General features: G+C 47.5%; 3 protein-coding genes across 3 annotated transcripts; 2 read left to right on the top strand and 1 right to left on the bottom strand.

Annotated features, from left to right (window-relative positions):
- Window positions 1–5,278: 5,278 nt before the first annotated feature.
- Window positions 5,279–5,776, top strand: FIESC28_00051 (uncharacterized protein; the record flags this gene model as incomplete). Its single annotated transcript, XM_031154202.1, has 1 exon — window positions 5,279–5,776. The coding sequence occupies one exon, from the start codon at window positions 5,279–5,281 to the stop codon at window positions 5,774–5,776; it is 498 nt and encodes a 165-aa protein (XP_031021779.1).
- Window positions 5,777–6,317: 541 nt separating this feature from the next.
- Window positions 6,318–6,971, top strand: FIESC28_00052 (uncharacterized protein; the record flags this gene model as incomplete). Its single annotated transcript, XM_031154203.1, has 1 exon — window positions 6,318–6,971. The coding sequence occupies one exon, from the start codon at window positions 6,318–6,320 to the stop codon at window positions 6,969–6,971; it is 654 nt and encodes a 217-aa protein (XP_031021780.1).
- A 2,477-nt stretch (window positions 6,972–9,448) lies between these two features.
- FIESC28_00053 (uncharacterized protein) lies at window positions 9,449–11,975 on the bottom strand (the record flags this gene model as incomplete). The annotated part of the gene is made up of 2 exons (XM_031154204.1): window positions 9,449–11,822; window positions 11,914–11,975. 2 exons carry the CDS (start codon window positions 11,973–11,975, stop codon window positions 9,449–9,451), a joined length of 2,436 nt encoding a protein of 811 aa, XP_031021781.1.
- Window positions 11,976–13,283: the final 1,308 nt, after the last annotated feature.

The following is a 13,283-nucleotide window of genomic DNA, read 5'->3' on the forward strand; positions in this document are numbered from 1 at the left end:
ATACAAGTAGTCAAGTGAGACCCAAGACCCGGCACAAAGGAACTGTGAGTGTCGAGAAAGATACCAAAAAAGGAACGGACGATGTAAGTGAGTGCTTTACTAAAATGCATGTAATGTACAGTGATATTGTATTGGCGCTTATGCTTATGCGTGCTGTGTCCGCGGTCGGGGGAGGCGAGGTCAGGATCAGTGCCAAGGGTTGGTGAGCTAGAACATTATGAGAAGACAAGTGCAAGTCATGGACGAGGATCCCCTGTTATCAAGGGTGGACAAATCATATTGGCGAGTTGCATGGCATTGTGCTGTTAGCAGAGTAGATCCTCAGAGACGGATATCTATCTAGTATGACCAGCGCCTCCTGAAGCCATGACAGCGGGAGCATGATCAAGGGTTTCAAGCCACGGGTTTATTCGCCTAATGAGGTATCAGAGCACAGCAGTTTGTGTCAAGTTTGTACAATAGTTACAGAGAAAAGAGGGTGTCTGGTATCTAGAATAGCTGTATAGGCTATCCGCATAACTGAAATGTTTCTATTCATCACAGGTATGTATCATTAGACAATAATAAAACATAGAGAAACAAGCTCAGGCTGACGCTATGATTCAAAACCCAGGGCTGAGTCGGGTCGTTGAAGAATTTGGTTATCCAGGGGATCCCAGTTATCTTCAGCAGATCATCTTTAATTGAAGCCTGTTGTATGGTTCCGGACGTGAGGAACAGGACTTCGAGTTCCACAACCATGATAGATTGACGAGTCGAGGATGAGAGAGATTAGGGACAAGAGACAAAAGAAGACGGTGGCGTGCAGGTCAAGATCTTCCAAAGCGGGTACAGTACGGTAAGACTTAACAGATTGTGGGGGAGACCTGGACCTCCACCAACTGACCCTATCTCCTATGTACGGTATGCGGTAGATGTTGGTGGGCAATAAGAACAATACAATACCGAATCTAACTACTGAGACAATGTCTTTTATTGATTTTCATCCACTAAACTGTTTTCATTCTAAGCCATCTCCGAATTAGAAGGCGGCACACGACGTTTGCTGTCATAGCCAGGAACGGCGTCCTTTTTTACGGAGGTCTCAATGAGACGATCCAACGCTGCAGACCGCATTACGTAGTAACATCCTCAGGCGGGACAACCCCTGAACATCTCCTAATTATCATCACAGGTCTCTACGGATGCCTCGGTTTGATATCTATTCGATGGAGCAAAGCTTGACTCATTGCTAAGAGCCGAAGACTAAAGACTCACCAATACATGGATTAACGCGATAAGAGACACCGTCGAACAAGTCGCTTTGACTAGAAGCCCTGAGGATTGACTAGAGATTTGACAAGTGCCGAGACTCCGTGATCGTCACTGTCAATGGAAATATGTCTCAATCCAAACGCTTGGGATGTCGTCTCCTTTTTTCCTTTTCTCCTGGCCCAGGCGCTGTATTCAAATCTCCATCGCGATCTTCTAACAAAACCAGCACAGACGAGACCCTCCCCCAGATTCTGTCTCCTCCTTTGTTGGCCTCTTTCAGCGTCAAGGTCGCACTTGGCACGCGGGGCCTCTTTCTCGCCTTCTGGGGAACCCTTGTCTCACCTGTAGACAGCCTTGGCCTGGGATTGGTAAGACGGTAGAAGCTAAGAGGGTCCGGGATTAACTAAAGCCGGTGTTCATTTCCCTTTGTCTCCTCGACCAAAATCAATAGCGTCTACTACTTGAATCATAAGAACAAGAAACTGTTGATCGGTGGATATCAAGGTATCTTCACATTAACACGTCACATCAACTAAGAAGCCGTGAATGCCGAGTCCTTTTCAGTGTTGTGTCTTTCTTGTCCCAACGTCTTGTCGCTTTGACCTCTTCAGGTGGGACTCTGGTAATTAAGCAGCGCTGCTCTCTTGGCCTACGCTGCCCATCAATTGCCAAGCCGCTCTACGGCTCGAGCTTCCAGTTATCAACATGTTTTGCTTGCAATGATCTAACCCAAGACCAATGTTATATGTGATATACCCTCACGAGTGTCTTTCCTAAAGAGCATAAGTCAAACACTTGGTGTATTCTGTTATCTATGCCGCCTCACTTTTGACTGCATTAATCATTACCCGAGTCAAGTCGAATTGATAGAATACAGAGTCGAGAGTCTACTGACTTATGCCCGTCGCCGGTCCCCTATCAACCACGTGCGTGAGACGAACATCGTTCCCACGGTAGGAAACGATCGCTGAGAACTGCCACGCGAGCAAACAGGCCTACTGCAGCGTCGTGTATCGTGTCACATTGGCATGGGAAAATCGGTCGACTCTGTTCTTGTTCTTCTCCAACGGATCTCTAAACTCTGACGCCACAGCTCGGAGGCTCAAGTAATTAATAAGTTACTGCGTGCATTCATGCTGAATGTATGTCATCCTTTCTTTCCAGGATGACATGTTTTTGGGCCCAGACTTGGGATCTGGGCAAGAAGTGTGCCATCCATGCTTACGCATTGAGACGGTAACAGGCGGGTTGGGTCAAGGTTGTTAATTTATCCCTGTTCTCAACCCCGGATTTCCCACCACATCACCCGACGGGATGGCTATTGTCTTTTACGTGGTAACTGTTTTTGCTTTCCCCCGCAGCTGTTGGTCAATGGTGATGCGCCTCTTGAACAATCTGGCGTCTGTTTACCACAAGCCCATTCTTAACAATAAGCCACCACGGATATTGGATCTGGTTTTGTTAAATCCGGCGCATTTCTGGGGTACGTAGGCTACTCTCCTTCAACTCAACTGTCTCAGCCAGTTTGGGGCTTTGGACGGAATGAACTTGTCAAAGTAAAAAATTGGTCAGTTATTGTCAAGACAAGGCAAGCTAGCGTCGCCAGTGACCCAGCATTCAAATTAATTAAATGAACAGCATAAGACGCCTTTTGTGTTAGCTTCTTTTCTTAGTCTGTCCGGCTAAAATGCCATGTGCTCTCGATCCTCGCTGCTACGTCGCTCTCACGAGCCATGTGGCGGAAGATCATAGAGGTTAGAGCATGTGCCGAGAAAGGAAATACAGCTGTTTCGCTCCGTGAGTTAAGGCGCGATCACTAGAGCCCCCTCGGGGTTTCAGAAGAATTGGCCCCAAGAGCATAAGAGACGAAATAATTTGGTCACTTTATGCTAGCTTAGGTTAGCACTTAGGCTACTTTATTTCTGTACCCTAATCCTTAGAGGATAATTCTTCTGACACCCACCTGAGCCCCTCAGAAGATGCAGCAACACTGCAACTCAAGCAGACTCTGGACGCAATTGACATGTCAGCTTTCTGTCTTTCCCATGTTCTAAACCATGAATATATTAATAAAAGAGCTATTGCCAAGTCGTCTAAGAGAGGCGGTAACCCATGAGCCTGAAGTCAAGTTCAGATCAGCATACATAACCTTGTCAAAGTTTACGGTGCTGCAACTACCCCGGACATATCCCAGTCAAGATTATCATCCTCTCAAACTCTGTTTCTCCCTGAACGTGATACCCAAAGTTCCCATCCCTTACCAGGATACCCTTTGTTGTTACCCGCTCAACCCCTACGACACGAGGAGTCCTGGCAAGTTGAGAGTGAAGCCATACCGACTTGGGAGTAGAACCGCATCTCGCTCGCCATCTCGGGTTACACTACCACATGTCGGCGTGGACGATATACCTTGCGCGACCAAGCCACAGGGACCAGAGTCCAGATCCGTTGTGTCTGTGAAACTTGATAGTGTTGTCTATTGTGTTCTGCCTTTGTGTCTCTTCTTCCGGGTTGAGTGTAGGATCATTGATACCAGGGTGAGATCTTGCTTAAAGTTAATCATACAATACTACACTGATACGGATCGGACCTTGTAAGAACCCAGGTCATATATCATCCTTCGGCGTCCTCGGGATTCATCCCGCTCGGAAGCACAAAACTCCTCGAACCTCCTCCTCGTAGAGATTAGACGGCATCGCCGAAACTTCACCCTGCCAAATGTTCTCGGCGGTCTAAGTATACCACATTAGCCGTTGCATTTAAAGGTGCCTAGAAAAGATCATGATCTCTGTCTCCCTTCCCCTGGAGAACAGAAATCACTAACCGATATCGGCTTGGAAGCTTTCGGTGATACAACTTCCAGAGTCTTGGCCGTTTGGAAAGCTGCAGCCGTTCACATCCAAGGAGGCTTAGCCACCACAGCATCGGACAGAAGGCTAAAAGAGGATAAATCACTCTTAGGTATTACTGGTTCCTCTGTTCTGTCTCTCTTCTTTTCTGGGATCTTTAAGGCAGGGCGGTAAACGATGTGGTCTCGATCGCGAAAGCGTGCAAGCACCTTGCACCCATGCTCTTGCAACTAGCTCGAGAGGGAACTACGAAGCCGGAATATGTCCTTTCCTATTATTCACCAGAGAATACGATCTTTAGGCACCAGGCCTGTAAGAGTAAATATGTCTTTACTGTAAGTGACGGTGGCAACGCTCTGATTCATAGTTACTCTAAAACCCAAAGTAGCTCAAGGAGACCGACAAAGAATGTTGTTTTGTCGGTTAATGCATGTTTGGTATACAAACTCCGTTTCTACAAAGAACTACAGGGTTATCGAGCATCTCAAATTCTGGATTCACAGACTAAAGTTGGCATGTTCTTCCTGGGAATATTGTAGTGTTACTGTCGCTTGACAACCTGCCGCCAGGGTGCCAGAAGAATTGACCGCTCAAAATCATAAGAGATGAAATAAGTGGATTACTTTATACTAAACTGTAGTAGATCTCAGACTACTTTATTTTAGTAGCCTAAGCTTTAGAGAGCATTTCTTCTGTTGCCCATCTGCCTGCCTTCGCCACCTGTAGATACTTGACATGAGCACTTAGGCAGACGACAAACAATTTATACATATCTCTTATTTCATCAAAGAGGACCCGTCTGCAGAAGTAATTAATAAACAACAGTATGTATATATGTATCGGATTGTTTGCATACATGAACTAGGTATGCTTAACAAACGACCACTACAAACCAAAAGAAAAGATGAATGATGGCGCGAGTTCTCCTTGAACGATTCAGCATAGATGGCCCTATCATCATGCTATTCTGCCTAAAGATTCTTTACTTTCTTCAATCAGCTTCAGCTAGCACATCATTTCCACCCAAAGATGCTATTTCTAGCAATTCACTCAGGAAGTGCCCCAGATCCTGTGTATTATCGATATGAGCAGTCATGCCTTTTCCTCCATCACGACGCAACAGAGCACATCATCTACTATCGTTTGGCGGCTACATCTATCAATATCATACTACAATGCCAAAAGAGCGTAAATTCCGCAAGGCAGACTCAAAAGATGTTGAGAAAAAGTCAAAGTCGCCTAGATTCAGCAACTTAAAGGTGTATGGCGATACCCTTCGATCATATCAGCAGAAACGACAATCAGAACATAAAGAGCCCCTCAAATATATGCGCACTGCATTATTTCATATTCTGAACGATAGATGGACCGGCAAGAGGAAAAGGGAACTATCGAACAAAAGTCAGAAGTTCTGCTCTAGGGTTGGCAATATCTATATCAAGGCACTTGAGCTGGCCTTGGAAATGGGGAATACAGATGAAGATGTTGACATGGAGTGGCAGTACGAGCCGACAAAACCTGTACATCTTGTTCGGACAAGAGAGGAAGAGGCTTCCTATCCTGATGGAGCGGTTGTCTCGCCATGGGAGACAGAGACCAACACGACATGCCGGAGTACCGCCAACGAACCCGATTCTGGACAGAGCTCAAGCAGCATAGATGACAGCCTTTGAGGCAGGATTGGTGGCATTGACTTATGTACCTTTGGATATTGGGACAGTTGAACATGATACCGGCTTGGTGTGGTTGAACATACTGTATTTGTGCCTAGATAAAGTCTGTCAGTTGATTTGCAGCCTGAAAAAGTGTATTTCGCATTGGAAAGCTTGTATAGATAGATAGTAGGAGATGGCTTTATAAGAAGATTTTGTCACATTCGTTATACTTTAGGCAGATCAAGGTTCGAGTGATGCAAGGTGGGTATAAGACTCCTTGACTGCCTCGTTTCCTCCTTCCGCAGAATAGTAACTTACATATTGTATCCAACTTCCACCCACTATCATACTCAGAAGGTGCACCTCAAAGCCTCTACTTCTCACGCAGACAAGCGTTCGTCTTGTAGCCTACACCTTTCACCTGCAGCATCTCGACATTCATTCACGCACCCTCATCTCTCCGATGAACGACATTCGCATCACATAATTTATCGCTTCGCCTTCCCAATAAGCCTCTTTATTTTCTTTATATACTTTATCCAACTTTCACATCGCCATCATGTCACTCTCTCATGTCACCGGCTTGGGCCTCTACAGTTATGCAACACTCTCCAATGCCGGATCCTATGCTGGATCCCATTCATCCGGCCACTCTCGAGAACCATCGTCTTCGAGACGTCTATCTCTACCTACGAGCTCTTACCCTACGTCTATGCACTCGAGAGCCTTAAATTCAACCGACTCACGAGCCGATCCATACCCATACCCCCGTACCAGCGAGTCTTCCCACGCTACAAGAGCGACGTCTGTCAATGCAGCATCCGTCAATGAGGAAGCTATGCGCCGCAATTCTCGAAAGAAGCACAACTACCGTGAGACTTCAGGGTCTTCGTCTGAACCACACCGTCATCATGGCTATCACAGACACAGCCACCATGCCTACCATAGTCATCATCCAAGCCAACGCGAAGACAGGTACAACAGCGCATCTACAAAGGCTCGCAGGCGTGTCAAACATGTCCAAAGTTCATCAGATATACCTCTGTCACCTCCGCCTGCTCGCAAAAAGATCACCAAGGTTATGGCTGTCAAGTCGACCAAGAAGGACAAGGACGGCAACAAAAACACGGACAACTTGACTTGGCGCCGAATCAGTCAAGGGATGAAGATTGGCAAGTCTAAAAAGAACGAGCAGAACGAACAGACTGAGTAGAAACCAGCTGATGCGACCTCGACGAAGCCAAGAAGGAAAAGCAAGTGGAAGTTCTGGGCGAAGCAGGAGCCCTACGTTGAAGCTGCTGAAGCCGACCCTCTCCCCCTCCCCCCCAAGATACTGGAACCCAAATTCGAGCCGGATACCAAGGTCAAAAGCTCTTCGCGCACGCCCAGCATTACGGAGTGGCTTGGTCAGGACCCAAGTGTTCCCCAGTCCCCAGCGACATTGAAGCGTCTATTCGAAGAGGAGGAATGAGACAAACTGTGTTATGGCTCGAGTGGTTTGATCAAACTTGGATACCCTCAGAATGCAGAAATAGGGTGATCCTGGCGATAGACACTCATTCTCTGATTCAAGTATAGTTGTTTGTACCTTTAATGAGATATAATCATTACCAATGTACTCAATATCACCAAGACTTCTCAAGCGCGAGCGAGGTACAATATATAACGACATGGAAATTGCAGTCAGCTGTATCGTTATAAGAGAACTGTATCTATCGTAGATATCAAGATCCTCGGCAAGCCAAGGCATAACACTCCCACTTCTCAGCACTGTGAGGGTTTATTCGGCTCAAATGATGTGCTCTAATGCACAAGAAGAGACACCAAGAACAGCCGATGTAACACACGTTTCTAGGCTTCCCAACCCCAAACCATCCAGTATCTTATCTCAAAGCTGATCTTGACCTCATGAACGATTCAGCATGCACGTCATCCTCGAACAGGTGTGCTCCGAAACTCCATTCTTCTTATTCTGCCGTTATCGCAGAGCCGCACCACTACCACTACCCTATCCATCTCCATCTTTCATCATGCCAGTGAACCTCGGAGCAAGACAAGTAAATACGAGTACTACGTGATGACGTCGATCCCCCACGAAGAAAAAGGGTCTGGTGAGAAGAAGACGGGAGGAAGCGGCTAATGGATGTATGGTTTGCTTTTTTCTTTCTAGCGGGAAGAGGAACGTGGGGAAAATGAGGGAAGCGAAGTACATATGTTTTGCATGTGGGTTGATGGATGTGATGGTTTGTCTATGTCTGGTGATATATGCATTATACTGCGTTTTTGCTGATATGGTGGAGCTGTGCTATGAGACTGCATGGAATTTTCTTGATTGCGATATTTATTTGCTGCATTTTGTATTTGTCTCTGATGAGCCGTGTTTTGTGCATCAATACAATGCAAATGCAAAGCTCGTCACTTTGGTATAGAATGTGCCCATTTGCACTGCACCTCCCACTCTCTGTCCCGTCTCCAGCCTTACAGGGTGAGTCCATGTTAGTCAATACACTTGGTCATGTCAGCATATACTGCAATAGTCTCGGTCGCTACTACTGCACATTCTTGTCTCAGAAGTAGTCCGAGTCCGACCAACCAATGGATCATCTCTCCACTTCTGCCCTCCAATCCATTCGTCTGTCACTTTTTTTGTAATTTGCCGAACCAAGCCCTCACCAAAACCAAGAAATGGAAAAGACAAAGGCACCGTAATCGCCTCAGTGGCACAACATTTGCAATTGGCGTAGACAAAAAAGATGATGACTCTTTGTGCTGTTTCCATTGGATGTAAATGTCATCTCTTTCGAGCTTCAGAAAACAAAACACAGAAATCACAAACACTGCAGTCCAGTCACATGTCTCCTCCTTCTCCTCCTCCTCCTTCTCGGCCGTTTGATGCACACTCCCCCCTCTTCCTTGGTCGTAGCGAAAGAGATGGGCCCCTAGTCATTCTGTATGGAGCCTGTAGCTGTAGCCGATGGCGTTCATGTACCAGTACAAACGCCAGACGGTGGATCTCCCCGTCCCCGCGAGGCTCGTCCCGAACCCTCTCGTCTCGTGGTCTTAGGACCCGCTCCTTAGTGGGAACTATTGGTTCAAGGTGGAGAAATCACAGTATGAAAAATCACAAAAGCAAACGCTGCCTTCGCTACGAGATAAGAGGTCAACACCACCCGTGATATCGTCAACAATTAGGTACACTCTGAGACAGCTTTGCTTCTCCAAGAGCTTGTTTTTTACCACGTATTGAAAAAACATCTTACTTAGCCAATTTATTGCCCTTTACATCCATCAGTCCCTACCATGCCATGCCAAGCTAAGGGTATATCCACGCACACATTACCGCCGGTATCCTTTCTCAGTTAACAAGAACAGGGTGTAGGACAATTCGCAACCGTCTACGCCAATGATAAAACAACAAACAGACTCAAAAATCGCTAAGCACTCAAAATAAAAAGAAACAAACTGTCGTGCTGACCTAGGTCTCTCTGCCTAGTTCTGTTTTTCCCCAGGCTGTAACTGGTGCATCCTGATCTTCAAGATATCCAAACAGATAAATAATTCTCCACCTTTTAATCAACAACCCGTAGCCCAATGCGATCTTCATTCAAGATGAATTGAAGACAGCCAAGAAAAGAAAACATAAAAAACATTAGGGATGCCTGGCTCCTTCGACAGATAGTGCTGTTGAACTCAATTCCAAGCAGAGTGCGCAGCAACACTGCTTGCAGTTGGATGACTCTGTCGACCGCTAGGCATACCTGGGGTATAAGTGACCGCCCTCGAAAGACGATTCGTCCCAAATCTGGAACCATCGTTGGAGTGTTCGCTTGTTACAAGCTGCATCATATCCTCGGGCAGCTCAGCACCCTCATCATTCCACCAATAGTGCAGCACATCGCTCTGCCAACGATCAAGGTCGCGAATTTTGAGCCCTCGGCTCTTGGTAAACGTCGTGTGGAGCAGTCGCGCATTGGTAGAAGACAGACGCAGTTGATGCAGAAGCCATCTATTGATGAAGTCCCCTTTGCCCCCCTCGCCGTGATCCAGCATGAGTCGATCAATGGCGTATTCCTTAGATGCGAGCTGCATACAGCTTGGCTTCTTTGGGTCAGTTGCCGGCAAGGCTGCAGCTGCCTTGAGTGCCCCGCGTGATGTGAGAGGGAAGTCTTCAGCTAAGACGTGTTCAGGTTGACTTATAATCACAGGGAATGTAGGATCAGCAAGATCCGAATGCGTGCGCAGAATTACGGAGGCTTTGTCGAGCTCTATATCCTCATATCCGTCCTCAGGGTATAGAAGATAGGAAACCCTCGAGGACAGATGCTTTTTTATCACCTTCTTCTCCTCGCAGCGTTTCCGAAGATGCGCTACCTGTTCTTCCAGGCTCGTGACACTGCTGCGCATTTGTTCTTCTTCCACTGGAAACTCAGCAAAAAACTCGACCTCAGCCTCGTTTAGATCCATCCCCGCTGCAGACTTCATCCTCAACTCGCCCTCATGCTGCTCTTTAAGAAACAGTAGCTCGTCAAGTTCTTCCTTGGCATTTTCGAGATCACCAACTGCAGCCATGAGCTCCAAGAATAGAGGGTGTACGTCTTCGGAGGGTCCGTTAGGATTTATGCCCATCAGCTCATTCGGCATATTGCTGTCGTCTTGTTCGAGGTCGGGCTCGTCATCGCGTGGTTGTTCCAGTGGGGTGGCCTGATCTACTGCCAATAAACTGAAGAAGCGGATTTCCAATTTGTTCAGTGTCTCTTCTTCTTCATCAAGTGTGAGCTCCAGATCTTCGTAATCGTTTTCAGAATCCTGATACTCGGTTCTGAGTAGTTGCAGATCTGCCAGTCGTCTTTCCAGAGTAACAGGTGATGTTTCTAATTGTTCTTGGTGAGCGATTAGCATGGGCCGAATCACGCCCATGAAAGCGTTGTCTGCATCGTCTCTTCTCCGACGTAGTTCCCGCAGTTCCTTCCTCTTCTTAGCCATCTGGCTCTTGATACTATTTAGCTTGACACGCTGATCTTTGAGTCTGGTCCAAAGAAGCTCCAAGGTATCCTCGGAAGGTGCAGATTCTTTTGATACATGGCTCCTGTCGCCTCTAGTGGTTTCCAGAAGAGGTTCTAGGCTGGTACTCAAGTCCAGCCGATCTTTTGGCGCATGATCCCGTTCGTACTCGGATATCCAAGTAGTTATGCGATTTGTCATAGACGTTTTTCGATTTCTTCCTTGGGCAGTCAGGGTGGATGCAGTCGGGTATAGAGGAGGAAACTGTCGTGAGTTTCTAAGAACAATAGAGTCTTCATCAGAAGATATATCGTCAATTAGCCGTGGTATGGTGTAGATTGAAGATGGTGTTCTTGAGGTTGATCCAGCAATCTCGTTTCGATTTGTTGTCTGAGGAACTGATAAACCTCCCAGACTAGCTCCCCCAAGCAAGTGCTGGGCACTAGGCAATTGACTGAAACCAGTAAAATCCCTTGGTGGCCTCAAAACTGGGGTGTGAGGTTGTGTTGAAGCGCCGCCAGAAGCACCAAGTGGTGAGCCGTTTGACGTCAGAACGGGAGGAGGCGGCGGTAATGTTTGTTGAGATGATTGTTGCTGAGGAAACGCGTCATGATTGTAAACGAGTGGTGGTCGTAGATTTCTATGGACAAAAGCATCTCCTGGCGGTGGTGGAGGCGGGGGTCTACCGAACGGGGTTCGATTGGATGCGGGCGAAAATGACTGTGGCAATATCATTGGAGGTCGAAGATAAGACGGCGGCGGCGGTGGTGGAGGAGGAGAACGAGATGGCTCATCGAGAGCTTTCCATAACAGTGGAGGATGAGGTGGGGGAGGCGGTCCAGACATGTCTATATCGCGCCGACTGACGATACTGGCCTGGGTAGACGTTGGCTGATACATGGAAAAGACAGTATCGACTTCTGACATGGGAAAGCTTGTCGAGACATGTAGAGAAGGCGGCAGAGCGTCGAGGGTCTGGTAGTGACCCTCGCCCTCGCCCTCAACCTGGTCTTGGGAACGAGGTCTGTCATGAGTCCCAGGAACCGGCAGAGGCGAGGTAGAGCTATGAGGATATTGGTGATGTTGATTTTGGTGGGTTCGGGCATAGCTCGAGTGGTTGTGGTAGTCGTACGCTACGGCATCCATCGACGTACGTAAGATCAACAGAGCTAAGGGAAAGAGACGGATTCATGGGAACTGGAGGCGGCTTGTCCATTTCTCTGATGACCTGACCAGACAAAGACGAGACAATCAGTGCCGAGACGACCGTTGAGGCTCTTTGCTCGAAAAAGATCGACTGTTGACGGGGAACGATAGGATAGGATAGGATAGAATGGATGGGTACGCAGACAGAGGGAGGAGAAAAAAGGGAGATGACAAGGAAATGAGAGCAGTGAAGCAACCGAGCCAGGGGTTGCTTTTTCCTCCATTTGGCGAGAGACAGCCCTGGGCAACAGCGTAATCTGGCGGCTGATTTGCACGTTGCTGTCACAACAAGGTTAGGTCGAGTTTTAGGGGAAGTGCTCCCGGCGTCGGGGACAGCGGCCACTAAAACTAGCGACTGTTAGCGCCTGTAATCTGGAGAAAGTGCATGGCCGTGGAAGCTGTTGATTTATCCATTGGCAACAAACACGTCGAGTATTCGTTATCTCCTGGTCCGAGTCGACCAAATAAGAATGTGACAGCAGAGCGCAGGAGGGGAACAAGCGAGTGTTTTCTCAATTATGCAGCGACGTTGACCAGTGATGTTCCATTGTCAAAATCACCGTCAGACTTGCTAGGATCTCTAAGACAATCCGCTACGTAGCGTGTCATGTGTCAGTTGTCTGTTATGCAACCTGGCCTTGCTTAGTGCTTTGACTTGTTAAACACATCACTTTGTTGTTGTTGTCTTGTAGGCCAAAAATGCCCAATTCTCAATTCAACAAAGTTCAAAACGGCCAACGGCTACTCTATTTAAACCCAATCTTAACACAACCGTCGAACAAGCCCAGAACTTGGGTTTTGAGGCCACCTACGATTCCACTAATTGGTGGATGCTCTAGCGCACACTGTGCTCTTTCCTGCCCACTTAGTCTTGAAGCTAACGGATGCAACTAGAGCCTCCTCGTTGTAACTCTACCTCAACACCAACAACTACACCCTGTAGTCATTCCCGCTGGACGCCTTCTTAAATCGCTCACTCCCCTCCTAATTGGCTCCGTGATCCAATACCCTCTCGGCTCTATGCATTATGCCCTGTATTCGGAGGGGCGTGTCTTGTTCTCTGGACTACAGTGCTCTGCTCTGCTCTGTGGTGCCTATTCCAGACGGATGATATCCATCACTTTCTCATTGCTCTATCGGCTGGCGTCTTGCTTGCGAGCCTTACCCTGCCCTTCTTAACTCGGGTTATCTAAGACGGAAGCTACCTCTGCTTGTTTCAGTCTCTTCCTCCCGCCCAAGGTATCTTCTTGGAGTCTTGATTTAGCTAAGGGTCTCGTCATGCGAGTTTGCAGCTCGACTCCTCCGAGAACCCCTCCAT

The sequence above is a fragment of the Fusarium coffeatum genome, assembly GCF_003316985.1.
Source record: "Fusarium coffeatum strain FIESC_28 chromosome Unknown BRIP53273_contig_1, whole genome shotgun sequence".
Classification (NCBI taxonomy): domain Eukaryota; kingdom Fungi; phylum Ascomycota; class Sordariomycetes; order Hypocreales; family Nectriaceae; genus Fusarium; species Fusarium coffeatum.